The sequence below is a fragment of the Alosa sapidissima genome, chromosome 20, assembly GCF_018492685.1.
Source record: "Alosa sapidissima isolate fAloSap1 chromosome 20, fAloSap1.pri, whole genome shotgun sequence".
Taxonomy (NCBI): domain Eukaryota; kingdom Metazoa; phylum Chordata; class Actinopteri; order Clupeiformes; family Clupeidae; genus Alosa; species Alosa sapidissima.
In genome coordinates, this window is record NC_055976.1 from 28049827 (window position 1) to 28069826 (window position 20000).

At 42.9% G+C, this 20000-nt stretch overlaps 1 protein-coding gene across 3 annotated transcripts in view; it reads right to left on the reverse strand.

The window, feature by feature from the left end:
* Positions 1-20000, reverse strand: part of slc2a9l2 (solute carrier family 2 member 9, like 2) — a 168653-nt gene that overhangs the window by 13335 nt on the left and 135318 nt on the right. For all 3 annotated transcript variants that reach the window (XM_042075284.1, XM_042075285.1, XM_042075283.1), the window contains exon 12: positions 11150-11277. In XM_042075284.1, the coding sequence (XP_041931218.1) occupies positions 11150-11277 (128 nt within the window). The remainder of the gene's footprint in view (positions 1-11149; positions 11278-20000) is intronic.

The window sequence follows — 20000 nt, forward strand, 5'->3', positions numbered from 1 at the left end:
GTAATAGCTTAAATATTCATGACTTGAGCTGATTCTGGTAGGAGGGTGGCTGTTCTGTTGACATGCCATGGATTAAATGGATTTTGGACAGGGAGATTTTATCATGTCAGACGGCAAGTCAGCTCCAAAAAGAATTCAGTAACTGTTATGAAAACAATGGGTTTAACCTCTCTGATCCTTATCAGAGGCAACAATTCAACAAGCCGTCAAATCTGAGTCCTTCCTGAGAAGTGGGTGACGTTCAGAAGCCAGCCAAGGTCATTCACAGACTTGTTTCAAAGCCCCTGGAGCATTATGTTGGCGTGGCTTGTCATGATGCTGAAAAGGTGAACCATTCTCCCAGTCCAAGGTCATGTAGATTATGAAAGGAAAGTGGAGTTTCTTTTAGGGTGGATTTTGTTGAAGGGCACCTGTGTAAATAGGCTGCACATTTGCCTCTCTCTCTCTCTCTCTCTCTCTCTCTCTCTCTCTCTCTCTCTCTCTCTCTCTATCTCTCTATCTCTCTCTCTATCTGCTAAATCCTCTGGGATATTCCACTGGCACCACCGTGTGTACCGCAGGGAGCGGCCCGGTGATGAGCAGCGTCTGTTTCTCTCCGCCAGGTGCAGAGACTTCGATTTTTGTCTCATCACAGTGAAGAATCTTGCCCCTTATCGACTCCGGGTCCATCCCCTGACAGTTCGGACAGGCCGCGCAAGGCAAGTCGCTAGGCTTGGCTTCAGCAGTCCGATGATAACGCCTGATTGATCCCAATGGCATTTAACGCTAACACTTCCGTCTGGCCGTACATTGTCATCTGGCTTAATGTGTCTGAGTTGGGTAAACTGCACGGCTATTATCCACAGAGGTGTGATTTATTCAAGCTTTACTGCTCAAACAGGCACATAAGCCGCCTACTTCATACAGTAAAAAACTATGCTGGCTCAGGGCAGCAATCTTCTGGAAATGTATTCCGATGCATCAGGCCAATTAAAAGGGATTTCATAAAACAGAGTGCCTGGTTTTATGGTGGCGGAAACAGCTTTTTTAAATAAATTAATTAACGTGAGCCTTTGATGCGCATTGCCTGCTGCGTAGTGCTATCACCCTGCTCACTCATTTCCATCTTGGACAGAGAAAGATTCATAAATGCACGTGCACAATATGCAAACGTGAGTCTGAACATTGTCCGCAGACACTGCATACTGAAGGCAGACACCCCTGTATGAAATAGACGCATGACTCACCGCATGATTCACTAATAACTGAAATATGAATTTATTCATTTACCAAATTAATGAAATGACCTTTCTCTCATGATCTGAGGTGGGTGGGTGGGGGGAGCATAACAGGGGACGACAGATACAGGGTTATTTTTAATATGCCGGACATCATTGGGCATTGCATTGCGGGCGGGCGGGGGCCCTGCATGAATGGGTGCATCTCCGAGGCTCTCATTTCATTAGTCAAGACTGAGTGGTCTTCAAAACCCAGCCGGCTGTGACGCAACGATGAGCAGTCCTCCTCCAAAGCTCAGAGACTAAACTGAACTGAACCCCTCCCCCTACCACCATGCCACCCGGCTGTGTTATAAACACACACACACACACACACACACACACACACACACACACACACACACACATGCAAAGAGCAATGATAAGACTAATCCTTTTCAAACTATGGCAAGTCAGAAGTAATAAGGATGAATGGACTAAGGAAATGAAGGAAACTTAACTGCATTTTTTTCCTCCTTCTTTTGGTTGCCAGATGGACAGGAAATGACCACATACAGTATAGTGCACGCAAATGCAAACACACACAGACACACACACACAACAAACACGCAACACACACACACACACACATGCCCACAAACACACAACACTCGCCCCTACTCTACTACAGATACATACTGTATGTTTTCATTCTCTCTCTCTCTCTCTCTTTCTCCCTCTCTCTCTCTCTCTCTCTCTTTCCTACACACACACACACACCTGAAGAAGAAAAAAATTTCTTTATACACACACTGCACAAGCAAACATGAGCAGCAAACTCTTAACCAAGGAAAAATCAAGCAGGAAATCAGGTAGCCAAATCTTTACTTCGAAAAGAAACTACAACCCCACACAGATCATTGCATGGCTCACGGTTGGCTTTAACAATAAAATGGAAAGGATTTAACCAGTCAAACGTTTGGGGTCACTTTGAAATTTCCATTCCACTCCATTATAGACAGAATACCAGCTGAGATCAGTTGCATTGTTTTTTTTTAATCAGGGCAGCAGTTTTCAGATTACATTATGTATGTATATATATATATATATATATATATATATATATATATATATATATATATATATATATGTATATACAACAGTCAGACTTCTACAAAACTATTTATTCATTTCTGATTGGACGAGCATTCCATGAGTCATCGTAAGTGACTATCCCCACTCAGGTTTTTATAGCTAGCAATCCCACACACACACACACACTGCCACCAACACAAATAAAACAGTGGGGCCACATATAGCGCTGCGGACAAAGGTGCCAACATGAGTGAGGCGCACTGCACTTTGGACATGCCATTACTCTGTAAACATTATTCTCAATACAACCCCGCACACCAGCAGAGGTGGCAGCAGAGTTTATGGCATCATTTCCCAACCTTGGGGTCAGGACCCCAGGACACCATTGACCAGTACAGTACACATATATTATACATAAACAAATATGATATCCAAGTTAAGTAACTAATCGGATCCTTTATTACAATCTAGCTATGCAAAAATAAACTTAGACATACCGCATGAGATCATTATGGGTAATAGGGTAATAATGCTTGATCAACGTTCCAAACTAAGTAAGTAAACAACCAGGCGAGTTAGTCAAACAAACAAAAACATACCGCTCTGAACTGGAGACGAGATGCGCTCTCTCTCTATGTTGTGAAGGATTGGGGTCACCAATGGTTTGTGAAATCGATATAGAGTCACCTGCTTAAAAAGGCTGGGAACCCCCGGCTTATGGCATTAACTCATGTACAGTAACCTCTGAATACTCAGAGGCAAGGTTTACATTGAGCCTTGAGTTATCTGGCTAGTGGCTACATGGTGGGCTGGTGACTATGCGCTGATGGATGTCCCAGTGGATCCCTGCAGTCGAGCAAGCAGTGGCTGTCTAGTTCATCATTATGCCCAGAGCCTGAGTGCAAATCCGATGGAAATTCGAACACACAAACTACATGCGGTCAGCAGTAGAAGGCTAGTACCTGCGTCATGTTAACACAATCTAAATCTCACTGCCCTCTCTGACACAAACGCTCTCAGGGACTGAAGTACAGGCTAGTACCTGCGTCATGTAAACACAATCTAAATCTCACTGCCCTCTCTGACACAAACGCTCTCAGGGACTGAAGTACAGGCTAGTACCTGCGTCATGTAAACACAATCTAAATCTGCCCTCTCTGACACAAACGCTCTCAGGGACTGAAGTACAGGCTAGTACCTGCGTCATGTAAACACAATCTAAATCTACCCTCTCTGACGCAAACGCTCTCAGGGAAGGAGGAGAGAGGTAGGGAAAGGGACAGAGAAACGGAGAGAAAGAAGGACGTCATTGATAAACAGAGCGAGAGGAGAGAGGCAGAGGGTGGCCTTGGCCCACATCTCCATCAGTGAGACGGAGAGGGAGGAGAACTCATTGAAATGTGATGAGGATGCAACCTGGAGTGGCACTCTCTAGAACACAGTTTACACCGAGTGCTGCTAATCAGCGTAAGCGACAGCCTTTACAGTAATCACTTCTTATAGGCTCTGGAGGAAACATCCCCTATCTCCTAAAGAAGGAACCACCCCCGCCCCCCACATCTCATTAGAGCTCCACTGTTTACCCATGAACCATAATGGTGACTTTCTTATTTATTTCACATCTGATTGGAACAAGTATGGCGCCATACGAATAAACCTGCTCCAGTGAGTACATATGATTAAGCCTGTGATTAAAGTGCAAATGGAGTACAAGGGAACTAGACAGCACAATCATTTCCTTTTCCATACGCATTTCCCTTGTCTGTCCACTGCTCCAGCGAGAGTAAATAAGGTGGCAAAAGCATGTCGGATTCTCTCATCTCTTCTCTCAGCTAGCTTACGTAGGTCCATTCTGACTTGACACAATGTTGCTGCAGAGTGTCAAGCATGTTAAGTCAAGTCAAGTCACATTTATTTATATATCAGAACTCCCCCTATTACCGTCGGTCCCGTATTTCCACCGTCTTGCGTGTATGTGTCACTTAATATCCATTTCTATACAAACCAAGACAGCGGACTCCTAAAGAAAAGCAACCACCCACACCATAGGTGTATCTACATTAGCTATGTACCAAAAATGACATTTTACCGTGACTCGAAGAGCTGTAAACAGTGTTGTAAGGCTGCGTGTACACAACCGCTTGGAGCGCCAGTCGAATTTTAATTTCATGACGAGAATTCTCGGTCTAACCGTTCATGTGCCGTTGAAACAGTGTAAATAGGCCAGCACTATAACTCCGAGCGTGGTAAACACAATTGGATATTTCAGGCAGTAAATGCTCCCATTAATAACCAAACCAGATTTTGTTCAAATCTACACATCTATGGCTACTGAAAAATGTAAAGTTCATTTAGTAAATGTTATTTTTAAGTGTTGAAAAACATTGTTGTTTTAGAATTTCTGAACAAAAGTGGTGATAATTGGGGGTGTTACGATAGCACACTTAAACACAATACAATTGGCCCAAGGTGCTCACAAAAATAAAATAAAATATTAGGCACCTAACCCCTAACGGCTCCTCGAGCACCGCTGTAGCAGGCAGCTCACTGCTCCGGGTTAGTGTGTGCTTCACCTCACTGTGTGTTCACTGTGTGCTGTTTGTGTTTCACTAATTCACGGATTGAGATAAATGCAGAGACCAAATTTCCCTCACGGGATCAAAAGAGTATATAGACTTACTTATACTTAAAAGAAGATATGGTATGGAATGTTTTTTAACAGACAAAATTAAATAAATAAATGAAATAAATCAATAAATTATTAAATAAATAAATGAAATATTAAATAAATACATACAAAGTGAAATAAAAAAATAAAATGTGAAATAAATCAATAAAAGGTTAAATGTTAAAAAACATATATATATTGACATTGGCATTGGCATTGACATTGACATTCCATATGCACGGTCTTGAAATGTGCCATGAAATAAATCAATATGTCAGTCTTCCATCAAGGCGGGACCTAGCTACTGATTAGTTACTGCCGATACTACCAGTCGGCGCTGGATCACTGGCTAGTCCATGTGAATCACAGGTAAGGACACAGCTCAGACTTATCAATAGTCATAACTCATGAAACAACAAGGATTTCACTCTAAATTCATAATTTTCGGAAGATATCGAGTGAAAATGTTCTGTTATTTGATAGGTCTGTTTGCTGTACAAGAATCCCTTGCAAGGGTTCATAGACATGCTAGATGTGCACATCTAGTGCTAACAGTTAGCACAAGCTAGTTAGAAAGCGAACTTTGCTGTAGTTGCTATTGCTTCTGTTTATGGTATAGGGTGCCCAGTATTTATCTATTTCATGGAGCTTTGCAAGACCGTGCATATGGAATGTCAATGGCAATGTCAATATATATAGTATGTATATTTATTTATGTATGTATGTATTTATTTAATATCGTATGTATTTATTTCATATTTCATTTATTATTTTAATCTTTTATTTATTTATTTCATATTTTATTTATTTATTTAATTTTGTCACAAAAAACATTCCATATAAAATTACTAGAGCAAAATGTAAAACAAATACAAATAAGAAACAGTGAAGTTAAAGGTGTCAGTAAGCAACAAACAAGGGGGAAATTAATGGACATTAAAGGCCACAGAAAATAGATGGGTCTTAAAATTAGATTCAAAGCTACTGATAGTGGGACAGGACTTCATTTCTATAGGGAGATTATTCCAGAGGCGAGGGCCAGCAACAGAAAAAGCCCCATCACCTTTAGTTTTTAGGCATGTAGTCAAGCTTCAAAATGCACATGCTAAGATTGAGGAGAGAGTAACTGTCAGTATGACTTTCAACATCTGCACAGTGCTCAGAAAGGCATGCTATACTGCAGTGTACAATAACTCAACTGAAAGGGCGCTATCCTCTGCCTCGTCCTGGTTCATACAATATTTACAGATAAGCCAGAAGAAAAAAAAACACAAAACAACATGACAAACAACTCGGCCTTGATGGACAGATTTTAAATGACCTCGCTAGAGCAAACAAACTCACCTAAACAGTACGCCCCGAAGGCAAGCAGGCATTCTTTTACACAAACACCTAATTTATCACGGCCAGCTAATGGATGACTAACAGAAGCATATGCGATGGAGGCATTCTTCCATTCTTTCACAGCCCCTCAGGTGTCGTTAAAACCTGTCTGGAAACCAAGGCCCCGAGGGCAACATCAGCGTGCCGAGCCACGAGATGAGAAGGACGCAGACGAGGCAGGAGTGAGCTACAGTGACACATCCATCAACAGAGTGCACACATTTAAATCACGCTGAGCACTTCTCTATACATGAAAGAGTATTGATGAAAAGGTATTGGCTGGGGAAAATAAAAACATTTGTACCTCAGCTCAGTGCATTATCAGAAAAGGAGTCCTGGCAGGACAAACGTCTTAACACCTTTTCTCTCTCCATCTGCACTGTCCACTCTACATGCTCCAATCTCTCTTCTATCACTGTCTATTTTGTATTTCTCTCTCTTTCTCTCTCTCTCTCTTTCTATTCCCCCTGACTCTCAGAGGAAGCCTGGAGGCTGGGCCTGGAGTCTGAGCCATCTCCTCCTCCTCACATTTCACTGACATGACAAGAACCACTGGGTATTACTGTATATCTATTCACACCACTCCCTCTCTACACCCCCCCCCCCCCCCCAACATCCCCTTCCTCACTTGCCTTACCCTAACTCCTTCCCCTCTTCCTTCTACCCATGGCATAACCTACACCTACTGTGCACACTGCACACCCATTTCTGAAGGCCAATTTACACCAGAGAATCACAACGCGATGAGACGAGCTGCAACATTCAGCAAACCAGCACCATGGAAACCTCATAACCTTCACACTGCAAACCCATCTCTATCTGACGCTGCTGAAACAGGTAGCGTGCGTGTCTGTAGCAGGGCTCTACCCATCCTGCCTTTGGCAAGGCCAAGAGGAGCGGGAACCAGGGCCAGGGCCTCCTGGTGCGGAGGGCTGGGGAGGTGGTCAGCCTGAGGCTAGGATCATTAGCGGGACGCAGCGTGGATGACTAGATGGAGCCTATTAGATGCCTAACACCAGTTCTTGGTGTTCTTTTAGGGAGAGACAGAGAGAAGCAGCCCTGAGGGCTGAGATGCCCCCAGAACAGAGAGGAAAAGAGGAAGAAAAGAGAAGAGAGGAAGAGAGGAGAGCAAAAGAAAGACCATCAACTTCCTTCAAATGCTCTTGAAGGGTTGGTTTTATGATATATATGCTACACTCAGATGGCCATGTCATGGATCATTTTATTTTACCCATGAAATACATTCACACTTATGAGGTGAAACAGTGTGACATGACTGCTTATTGATCTGATTTTCACAACATGATCTTAAACTGAAAGCTGCTGTGGTGATTTTTTCCAAGACTGTGTCAGCTAGTCGATAAAATAAATTTAATAAGGCACACAGCGGAATGATTGTATTATAAAATCACACAGAATTTCTCCTCTCCTATTGCCTAAGGCATGTGTCTGTGTGAGGATGTAATCAAACCTTAAGCTATGCCTATTCCAGTACAGCGATACAGCATGGTTATTTAAGCTACAGTAAACATGACCTCAGTAAACGATGCTCACGGGCCTACTGGATTGTGACTATGGTGCACAGCAATACAGGCAATTACTATTTCATGAGCCCATTCTAACACACCCCATGCCGTGCAAAGTGCACTGCACTGAAATGAATGCTCCTCGGCGAGAACATTATTTGGGCTTTCATACCGACCAAGCATGTGTCTGTGTGTGTGAGGGGGGGGGGGGGGGGTGTTTCTTGGGGAAGAATATAAACAAACATTCATACACACACAGAATGTTCTAACAATGATGAGTACATGAGTACATACATTTACAAAGAGTGAACATGAGTGAGAATGAAAGAAGTGTACAGAGAGAATGTAGGAGTGCACACACACACACACACACACACACACACACACACACACACACACACACACACACAAAACCTATCAAGCTCCCTCCCACCTCATGCCACACTGTCACTCTAAATGCACATGTGTGTAACTAAGGGAGTCAGAGAGGAAGGTGATGATAGGTCACAGATGTGTCAGGCAGAACAGTGAGTGTGCAGGAGGGAGGAGCGGAGGAAGCACAACCGGTCTGGACATCTCTCATCACACACCTTTTACACGCAGCCCCCGCAAGTCAAACGGAGGGCTCCCAGGCCTGTCCTGCTCAATCAGACAGCCTGACGAGATGGTGGCAGCAAAGCCCCCACCGGCTGCAAATGTGGAGTGATGTTTGGGAGGCCTTGTCTTGAGAGAGAAATAAAAATGGAGGGTTCTATCCATCCTATTTAGATTTCCCATCACCGTACTTTCACATGGGCGTCAATATGGTGACTAGTGACAGATGTGTGCAGGGCAGGGGGGGGGGGGGGGGGGGGGGGGTTAATGTCATCTCCATCACATTTGCCAGACACCTTAAATTCCATTTTCACTGTAGAGGTTTGTCTGACCTGTACTGAAGTTTTTGTCTGAATCTGGCTGCACTCAAATACATTTGGAAATTGTAGCTGTGAGAAATGATAAATTGTGATTTGGAAATTGTAGCCTTTGGCACCATAGAGCAGCTGTAACATCACTTCCTGACAATCAATCGGCACGGGGGTCGATTTGCATAAAAGCTTCTACTAAATACTAGTCAACTTTAACTTAAGGAAGAAATCAAGAAAGACAGAGAGAAGGAAAGAGAGAGATAAGAGAGATGTTTGTGTCTCTTGAGACATTTGATTTCTGGGCAGGATTTTGAGGACAGCTCTTGTAATTAAAGTGGGAGGAACCCTAGGCAGTCTGCAAATGTGCAGGAGAATAATAGAATGGCCTAGGAACAGGAACATAGCTGTCACCTTAAAAGAAAATTCATTTTATTAATTCATGTGAAATATTTTTACATTAGCTTCTTTTGTGCTAGGATGGAAATAAGATAATTAATTCCACTCTCTGAAACACACACACAAACACAAGCACACACACACACACACACACATACAATGCGTTTGCCACAACCAAATCTTTCCATACATGGCAGACAGCATACTGTACATGTGGTCATGGCAACACCTTGGCCCTAATTTAAAAAGACATCAAACACAGTATGAAGTACGCATTGCACGCTGTGTTGATTAGAATTTTATGGTTAATCAATTAGTTTAGTCTCTACTGCTCTATATCTCTGTAAAGAAAATGAGATGGGTACCACTTGCAAAGAGATTTGTGGGCATCATAAATAACACTGCAGGTGCTAAATTGATGTTTCAGCACACATGTATAGAATCATCCCCATATGCATATTCACCACAGCAAGCCCATCAAGCATTGTTCATTAGCGAGAATCCATACCATATTTATTAATACTAAAGGGGACTTCCCATTCAAAATGCCAGTTGCGCTGCGCTTTGCTAGGCGCAGTGGCAGGCCAGTTCTTAGGCGTGCAAGCTGTTGAAAATAATGGGTTTCCTAGCACAGCGCTGCCGTTTGCATGTGCAATGTGAAGCCCGCTTAAGGCTGGAGCATGTTCCAGCACCTGTAAGGCTAAGGCCTCCCCTCGCTTCTCCACAAAGGTGCCGGTGCCTTTGAAGATCAGCCCACTGGCTTTAGGAAAAGTACTCCCAAGATGGAGCTATTGCAATGCAGATGGCACTTTAAAATCATCTATACCACACAAGGGACCATGTCTCAGGTAGTTTTTCCCCCTCTCTCTCTCTCTCTCTCTCTCTCTCTCTCTCTCTCTCTCTCTCTCTCTCTCTCTCTCTCTCTCTCTTTTGAAAAGCCTGTGGTAAGAGCAAGCTGATGAGCAGGGGAAAGTCACAGTTTGAGAGATTAAACCGGAACAGAAGATGACGTCGGGAAAAGTTCATCTCCTTTTTATAAAGTGGCAAACGAGAGAGATAGGAGACACGGGGACAAAGAGGGAGGAAAGAAGTAGCAGGAGGTTGGCTTGTACAGTATGTGCTGAGGATTTTCAGTCTGAATGTATGTGTGGATAAGCCACCACATCTACATACAAATGCTCTCCACATCTACTTCACTACTAACATTATATTTTTCACCTATGGGTGTGCAAATATAGAATATCAAATGACCATGACCATACATCGTATACATGTTACATGTGTGGCCTGGTGAGCCATTGTTACATACTATACTTAGTATAGTATAAGTAAGTATAGATACTCTTTTGAACCCATGAGGGAAATTTGGTCTCTGCATTTATCCCATCCGTGAAACACTCAGAGCACATAGTGAAGTGAAGCACACAGTGAGGTGAAGCACACACTAACCTGGAGCAGTGAGCTGCCTGCTACAGGGGTGCTCGGGGAGCAGTGAGGAGTTAGGTGCCTTGCTTAAGGGCACTTCAGCCGTGGTCAAGTGCTTCACAACTTCACCTGCCCACATTTTTTCCTACTGGTCGGATATTAAAGCCCTAATCAGTGGGCCACAGCTGCTGCTGTACAGTATATGTTTATCACACAAATAATATTTTGGCCCATTAACATTATGAAGAGTTTGCTTCCAAAACGCTATATCTCCATTTTTAAAAACATTAAAAAGTCAGGCTATTTAATAGTGTATTTCTGGTAATATCAATCAAATTGCAGTTGTGTTGTTTTGATTGAGTAAAGATAAAAAATCAAATAGCAATACCCAATACCCAGTTCTACTGAAATTAGTTGGAAAACAAAAGGTAAAAAAAGTGTATCCACCATTTATTAAAATGGTGGATATACATAGCATTTTGGAATCAAATTCTTCCTTTCATACTACACCACACATTCAGGAAAAAATGTGCGCACACACACATAAATACATACCTGAATGAAAGGAAACAGGAGGCCGACTGCAAAGTTGGCTAGCCAGTTGATAGTTCCTGCTATCATGAAGGCAGCTGAACGATAGGATTGTTCAAACAGCTCACCAGTCAGGATGAAGGGGATACCACCTGCAGAAGAAACACAACAAATACAAAAAGTCAGCCAAAGTCATGGAATTTCACACTTTTTTGCCAATTTTTGTCCGCAACAACCACAACGAACTATTGCAAGATTCTGAAGGGACTGACAATCCTGAGAAGACAATCCAATGATGGAATGCAACATGGGACAAATTTCCACCACAACTTCCACTACACAATCCTTCATCATCATCATCATCATCATCATCATCAGAACATCAGCAGCTCTGATTTATTTGGCCGAAGGTGCCAAATGTGGACTAGAAAACACACTACGGGTGAACAACATTGAACACACTACATGTGCAGACGTGGATTCAAGGACTGTATCAAATCACCAGTCTTTTACAATACACACTACACTATGTGCAGAGGTAAAAAAATGAACAGATGTGATGTAGACAGCAGGCGTACCGTACGCACTGTGCGTACCATCTAGGCTACTCAACAATGAGAGAGAATTTCCCACGTGTGTGTATTCACATCAGATTGGCCTACCATAACTTCCCAAGTCTGCACAGTATCCCATTAACTGCATGACATTAGACTATTTACAATTTTTTGTAAATTAAAGTTTGTAAACACGTTTTCAAAATCAACTATATGCACGCGCAAACCTTTTGTTTGAGCAGGAGAGAGAATAACGTACGCACTCACGCATCAATTACAGAAGTTGGAGGCTAGGTTACTTGTTGCTTTCTTTTACAATCTATGGTTGCTGGTTATCAGCACACAATGTTAAGCTAATTCACTAACTCAAGAGTCATCATGGATATAAAACGTTTTTTTGGCAGCAGAGCTGGAGGAGCTATTTCAGATGGGCAAGATGGTTATCCTATGCCTTTGTTTTTTTCAATGGTCATTTACTCAATTCCAGCTCTAAATGATTCTAGAAGGCTGTGTGCCTTGCACTGTCATTTCAATGTACCATTCATTATACAGTATGAAAATTCAGGTTTTCTGTCAGGAAAGTCAGGGAAAAGTCATAGAACTTTACATGTGTGGGAACCCTGTATTTACAGCAGGCAACAAAGTCTCCCTATATTTATTTGTGTTAGGTTTAACTTAGGTACTGTAACCATTAAGATGTTATAGATTGCAGTTAGGCCTAACACAATCTGGGCAATTTAGCTCTTTACACATACAGTAATTGTTTGGTGCTGCTAACAATTTAGCATTGTATAGTTTCAATTTATTGAATAATTTGAAATTATACTTTGAATTCTAGCAGAGCCTCTTTTACAATTGTTTGTATACAGTACGTGAATATGGAGATTATGTGCTCCCTGGCCACCTCTGATCACTAGTGAGTCAGATAGCTAATGAGTAGGCCTACACTTGTCCACTTTCAGTGCTCCTTGGCACTTAGTTCAAAAGATACGCATATTTAAGGGTACTGCCAGGATTGTGTATTAGTGGGTGTGCCTGACCGATTGGAAGGCCACTTGGGCCAAATATGCCATGGCCAATTTTTTGTTACAGTTCAGCCCTGGTAGCCTGTCAGAGTACACTTGACTAAGGACTTTATTATGTCTGGGATGGGAAGCCATGTAGCATCATCCACAATTAGTTGTACTGATTTTGTAACCAAGATTGTATTTTACTGGTGAGCTAATTTTGACAACTTTATTTCAGGCTATATCGCAAACATTAACTAGCTGACTTGCAAAGGGAGCTTGTCACTAGGCTTTGGGCCTGTAGTCGAGGCCGTTTTCTGGCATAATCAGGAGGAGGGATGCTGTCTTGATGCTTAAAAAATCGGTGTATATTAATTAAATAAAAATAAAAAATAAAAAATTCCATTAACTATCCAAACTCTTTTACATGACATACGGTGTGACTAATCTTTGATGCTTCTTGCTGACTGCCGCACTGCGCAGGCTAGGTTCAACAATATGAGACTAACAATATGAAACTATAGACAATTGTAATACAACATAAGCTTAATTTAGAATTGTTTAAGAACAGTATATGCTATTTAAAGGTGGATATACGCAATTTAGAGGTAGATAAACGCAATTTAGAGGTGCGCTTCCGAAATGGCGCTTCTGAAATTCAGGAGGTGCGTAAATGGTGCTTACTTCTGTTTAGCCTCCACTACACCCCTGTGCGCAGGGCATGAGGGGGGGGGGGGGTGTTCTGTAGATGGGTGTGTGTACCATAGCATTCATTCCTGCAGGCGCCACTGGTAGACAGAGTCCAGGGATCATCATCATGCCTGCAGTTTCCTCTTAGAGACAAATCCTACAGAGCACTTGGAACACAATTGCACTCAGCTCGACGCTAATCCAAATCACAGTAGAAATGGGGCAAAGAGCACAGCCCGGGATGACCGCGGAAGTGTCAGGGCGACGAGATTTAGCAGACGATGCAGAAAGGGCCCTCATGTGAATTCATTCACTCACACAGGCACAGGCACGCACACAGACACAGACAGACACGTGTGCGCACGCACACACACGCACGCACGCACGCACCCATACACACACCAGGGCTCCGAACCGGTTTAAGGAACGAAAACGAAAACCGAAAACGAACGGAATTTTACAGAATTTTACGAGGAGCGGAAACGGAAACGAAAACAAAATGGTCTTCAACTGTTCCGGAACAGAAACGTTATTCTGAAATCCACAAAACCGGTTAATAACGTTTTTTTTTTTCGTTCTCTATATATTTTATAAAATTTCACAAAAGCATATCCTATGTCAGGGAGACTATTTCCGGTTGTGCGAAAAACAAGCCCGCATCTACACTGTTATTGTGAGCTAACAAGCCGCTATGTAGGCGAACAGCCTAATAATTTGATTTCTGCAGTTTGAAAAAAAAAAAAAAACGAATAAATGGACATTTGGTCCAAATGTGTATATTTTGTCTTGCTGTTGTAATCTAACCTATCCGTCTGCCACTTCGGATCTTAGGCCAGCTCGTAGCATAGGCTACTGAAACTGATTTGGAAATTGCTTGTAGCCTATGCGTAATAGCCTATTTTGCCTGTCCACGCCTTGTCGTTTTAAAGTCATTTCATTTGAAATGTTTGCGCAATTATAGCCTATTCTATGTAGAAGAGTTAAACGGGAAATTTGAGATAGGCCTTGTCAGCAACAGACAGGTTCGTTTATAAACAGGGTTGGAATTATAGCGCAAGCCTTTGAAGATCTCCATATGGATAAAACTTAGGCTACAACCAGGTAAGGAGTTTAGCACGTATCCAGAAATATTTTTGATAAGAAATTATTTATAGGCATAGGTTAGGCCTACAGTAAGTCTGTAGGCTATGGGATGGATAGCCCATCTGAATGTTTTTGGATGCCGCCTGTGATTTATTATTTTTGGATAATGGAGCATAGCTACGGTATAGGCTAAATCAAGGGGAAATAATGAGTACGTCTATTCTAAGGTAAAGTCCACAAAAATAGACTTGATAGGCCCGCCAAACACTGCCGGAACTTTAAGAACGAACAATATTTTGCGTTCCGAACCGGTTCAGGACCGATATGTTGGTGGCGGAACGCATGCAAGAACGAAAACGTTAAACATAGGCCTACCTGAACCGTTCGGAACGGAGCGTTTGAAAAATTATTTCGTTTTCAAGCCCTGACACACACACACACACACCACACACACACACACACACACAGCCACACATGGCTGTTCATTGATTCAAAAAAGAAGGAAAACCATTTATTTAATTTTAGAACTATCGCCTGGCTCCTCGAGGTTCACAGAACAAATGGTGGAACTGGCAGGGAAAGTAGGATTAGGTAGTGCAAATACCCCAATGCATTTCCCACTGAGTAAGGAGCCAGGACAAGAGAGGGAGAAGAGGAGGCAGCACAGGCACTCATATGCCGCCAGCTGACTGCTATTGTGGAAGAAGATAGGTGTTTGCACACAGAAGTACAAAATATAGAGGAAAGGACCAATGATGATGATTCTTGAATTTCATCACCCAGCACCTTATTTACGGTTTGGTAGCGCCAAATAATAGGACTCAGTTTGACACAAGGCAGAAACAGTCTTTTCTGGGCTTTCTGTGTGGTAACAAAAGACGATAACAACACAACTGGCCAGGTCCAAAACCCAGGCAGCACATGGACTGAGAAAGACAATGACTAACTTAATGAACCGGTACCGGTAACTACCAGTAAATGCTATGCTAATGTTAATTTTAATTATTCTACCTTGTGTCTTTCATGCTTTTTCTTATTATTCTATTTTATGTACTTTACTTTTTAAACTATTTTTTAACTATTACCCTCTGTATGCTTTCAATTACTATCATTCTTTGCTTTTGTTGATGAGCGTATTGAATTGCTTTTGTGTAATGTGGTAAATAAATAAACTTGCCTCGCCTCGCCCATGCTGTTTTCGATGGGAGCATCGTCTAAAGCAGAGCTTCCCAACTGTGAGGCACACCTCCCCTGGGGGGGCACCAACTAATTTGAGAGGAGGCGCGGAAGGTTGATTCAAAAAAGAAGGAAAAACGTTTATTTCATGTTAGAACTATCTTTGTTTTTTTTTCATTGATTATGTAATTGTCAACATTGTTAAATCGAAATAAATCATAGAAGAGATGTATACTAAATCTTTGGGATAGGGGAAAGTTTTATTGATCCCTATCCTGTGTGAGAATGTATTGTGCCAAACTTCATAACGTAACTTAGCAACAGTGCCGCCAGCCGAGCTAGCTGCAAGTTACCAGCAAAGATTCTAGAGCAGCGGAGGAGGAGGAGGAGGAGGAGGGGAGGGGGGGTGTCACTGTTTTAAGAGGGGAGGCACACATTGATGGAGTTTGGGAACCCATGGTCTAAAGGATACATGCCAGTGCAATTCTTTTGGATTAGCTTCTGCACTATAAATCACAGAGATTACCCTATGAAACCCATATGAAACCAAGGAGAAGTAATAACCCTGCAGCTCATCTGACTGCAGGATGCAATAATAATAATAATAATTTATTATTTTATATAGCGGGTGCATATACAGGATGCAATAATAATAATATTTTTTTATTTTATATAGCGCCTTTCTCAAACCCAAGGTCGCTTTACATAGTAGGAAGGCAGGGAAACACAATAACAAACAAACAATACAACAGAGACAAAGGCAGGGAAATACAATAACAAAAAAATTTGGGGGCCAAGGCACTGAAGGACCTGCCACCCAGGGTGGAGAGTCTGGAGCGGGGGATAGCCAAGAGGTTTTGGTCAGAGGATCTAAGTGAGCGGGAAGGAGTGTAAGGGGTCCGGAGGTCGCAGATGTAGAGGGGAGCAAGGTTGTGGAGGGCTTTGAAGGTGAGTAGTAGTACTTTGTATTTGATCCGGGACGGAACTGGTAGCCAATGGAGTTGATGGAGAATGGGGGTGATGTGTGCTCATCGTCTGGTATGGGTGAGGAGCCTAGCTGCAGAGTTTTGAATATATTGTAGTCTTTGAAGGGTTTTAGTGGGGAGACCAAGGAAAAGTGAGTTGCAGTAATCTAAACGGGACATAATGAAAGAGTGAACCAAAGTCGGTAACACTTTATTTTAAGGTTCACATGTTAGCCACCAATACATACCTAATTAATACCTGTATTAGTGACTTGTAAGGCATGTGTTAGGCAACATTAACCATTTGTTAGGTGTGTATTCACAAATTTCTTGTTCATGACGAATTAGGCCTTTATTATTGATATAATCTTAATAATGACCTTGTAAGCCTTGATCTCTACATACTAATTAGTAGTAAGTACCAAAATAGAATATGCATAACCTACTTGTATACTGTCTGAATAAATCCCAAATAGTAGGAGAACAGTTGTAGAATAAGCAAGTGTATGGCTCAACCTCATTGCTGCATTTCACTGCCCAGGTTGCTGTGTGAAATAGCACTTAATAACTGGGAGATTGGCTCCCATTCTAAAGTGGAAACTGGTTCCTTGGTAGCAAGCACATTATCATCAGTAATACCTTTGCAGAATGTACTTATTAGTCATGAATTGGTTCCATATTCTAAAGTCACTCAAGGTCAAGGAGAATGAGAATGTTAAGTGAACCAGAGTCAGCAGACAGGAGGAGGTTGTTAACTATGCGTAGAAGGGCAATCTCTGTACTGTGACATGAGCGGAAGCCAGATTGAAAGGGCTCATACAGGTCGTGGTGGTTAAGAAAGGTGTGTAGTTGTGAGGCCACCACTCTTTCCAGTACCTTGGCCAGGAAGGGGAGGTTGGAGATAGGGCGGTAGTTTATTAGTGATGTGGGGTCGGAGTCAGGTTTTTTGAGAATGGGTGTAACTGCAGCAGTCTTTAGGGCATCAGGCACCACACCAGAGTTGAGGCCGGTGTTAACAATCAATGTAATGGGTTCAGACAGGGATGTGGAGCAGGCTTTAAGTAGAGGACTTAATAATGATGTCAGTGATGGTGAGTGAGTCAGTAGCGGTGAAATGAGAGAGCTGAGGGCCCATAGAAGGAGGAGAAGAAGAGAGAGAGATAGCATTGGGGTTGAAGGAGTGGTAGATTTGGCTAATTTTATCGTCAAAGAAGTGTAAGAAGGCCTGGCACTGCTCAGGGGTCTTAGGACAGGCAGTGACAGGGGGTTTCAGGAGTTTGTCCACAGTCCTGAATAGGGTTTTTGGCCTGGACACGGAGGAGGTTATGAGTGATGAGTAGTAGTTTGAGCGGGCAGCATTAAGTGCATCCCTATATGTCTGAATGTTCGGTGTAGAGCATGGAGTGAATTGTAAGGCCAGTTTTCTTGTATAGCTGTTCAAGACGGCGGCCAGCGGCCTTTAGTTGCCTCAGCTCAGGGGTGAACCAGGGGCATGTACGGTTTGCTGGAACAAGCCTAGTCCTGACAGGGGCTAAGCTATCAAGCAGGCTGGTCAGGGTGTCATTGTACATAGCAACCAGGTTATCCGCGGACGAGAGCTCGTCCAGGTCAGACAGCGGCGAGGCCTGTATAGAGGCAGCAAGCATGCTGTGGTCAATTGACCTGATGTTACGACCTGTGATAGTTGTTTTCTCTGAGGAGGGAGGAGGAGAGATCATATGAAAATGGCATACAATGAGCTTATGGTCAGAGACACCAGAGATGGAACCAGAGACAGAGATGTCATTCAGACCAGAAGAGCAGAGCAGATCCAACGTGTGGCCATGAGTGTGAGTGGGAAAGTCAACATGCTGTGTCAAACTAAAACAGTCCAATACAGAGTTAAACTCTGAGGTTAAACATGATTGTTGCAATGATTACACATTATTGCTAGTTTCAGTACACCTGTAAGTACAGAGCATGAATGTTAGGGTGGTGTGTGTGTGTGTGGTGGGTGTGTGTGTGTGTGTGTGTGCGGGGGGGGAGACTAAATGGAGAAATGGGGACATGTTTGGAAACAAATGCATTGTCTAACCATGTTAGGGAGGGCCTGCAGTTATACAGTGTGTCTTCTTTAGTAGTTTGCTCCAGACTTCCCAGTTTATTAATGAGTGTGCTTTAATGTTCTCCTGCGCTTTCTCGGGATCACGCACATACCCAGGACACACAGCGCCAACCACCAGCTATTCACAATACACCCACCTAATTCAATTTATCAGCAACTGGCCAACAGTGAACCATTTTCGCCAATGCCTAGAATACAATCATTTTTCAACCTGAGGCAGTAAACAAAAATGTAGAGTTTAATGGCATATTTCATCCACACACTCTCTCCGAAGCGGGCGCACGGGGTAAAATAGATTCCATGTGCATGATGAAAAAGCCCCTACAAGTCGTATCAACATAGTGGAGCCACCCACGCTTGCGGGGATTCCTATCTAATTAACAGTCAGCATACTGCACACAATGTGCTGCCATGTAAACAGGCGTAGCAATGAATGCAGAGCATGCCCCCTCATCTCAGAGGGCAGATGTATATGGTGTACAGTGGAGGGCCCTTGGGTCCTGAGGCCTGTTCATCATATTCAGCCGTGGCAGCCATGCTGCAGACCCCAGCACGGCTCTCCACAAATCGATCGGTTTGAGGCGTGTTTGTGTGTGGTGGTGCTACATATTAGTGGTAGTAAGTGAGGTTCCCTCTTCACTGTAAAGTGCTTTGGGTGCCTTGAAAAGCACCACATAAGTTGTGTGTGTGTGTGTGTGTGTGTGTGTGTGTGTGTGTGTGTGTGTGTGTGTGTGTGTGTGTGTGTATGTGTGTGTGTTGCCTTTGAGCAGCCAGCAGCAGAGACACCGCAGTGGGGAGAGGAAAGCAAACACCCTGCCAGAGAGAGGGAGAGGGAGTAGGAGGGCTGAAGGGAGACTCATTCACCTCTGTGAATCCATACCAATCAAGTCCATCTATACTGAGGCAATTCCAGTCGCTTACTCCAGCATGATCCGACTGGAACAGACTGCCTGGGCCAGACAGTTAAGGAAGTCTCATAAATCTAGTGAGATCTCATGGGAAAGCACAAACCAGGATAGCAGGCCAGCATTGATAAGTGCTATATAAAAAAGGAACCTAGAGAGTCCAGAGGATTGATTTGGTATTGTGGATTTCCCACACAGAGATCAGGAGGTCAGGTAAGATCACATTGAATGTTTTGATCTTTTTTTTGATGGCGAGAGAGGAGAATAACACCATGATCCACGGCTTCTGAAGGAATCTATCACAAAGCATGCTGCTTTATGACTAACAAGAGCAGAGGTGCAAGAATAATGTATGTGTGTGTGTGTCTGAGAAATCAAACTGGGAACAGCA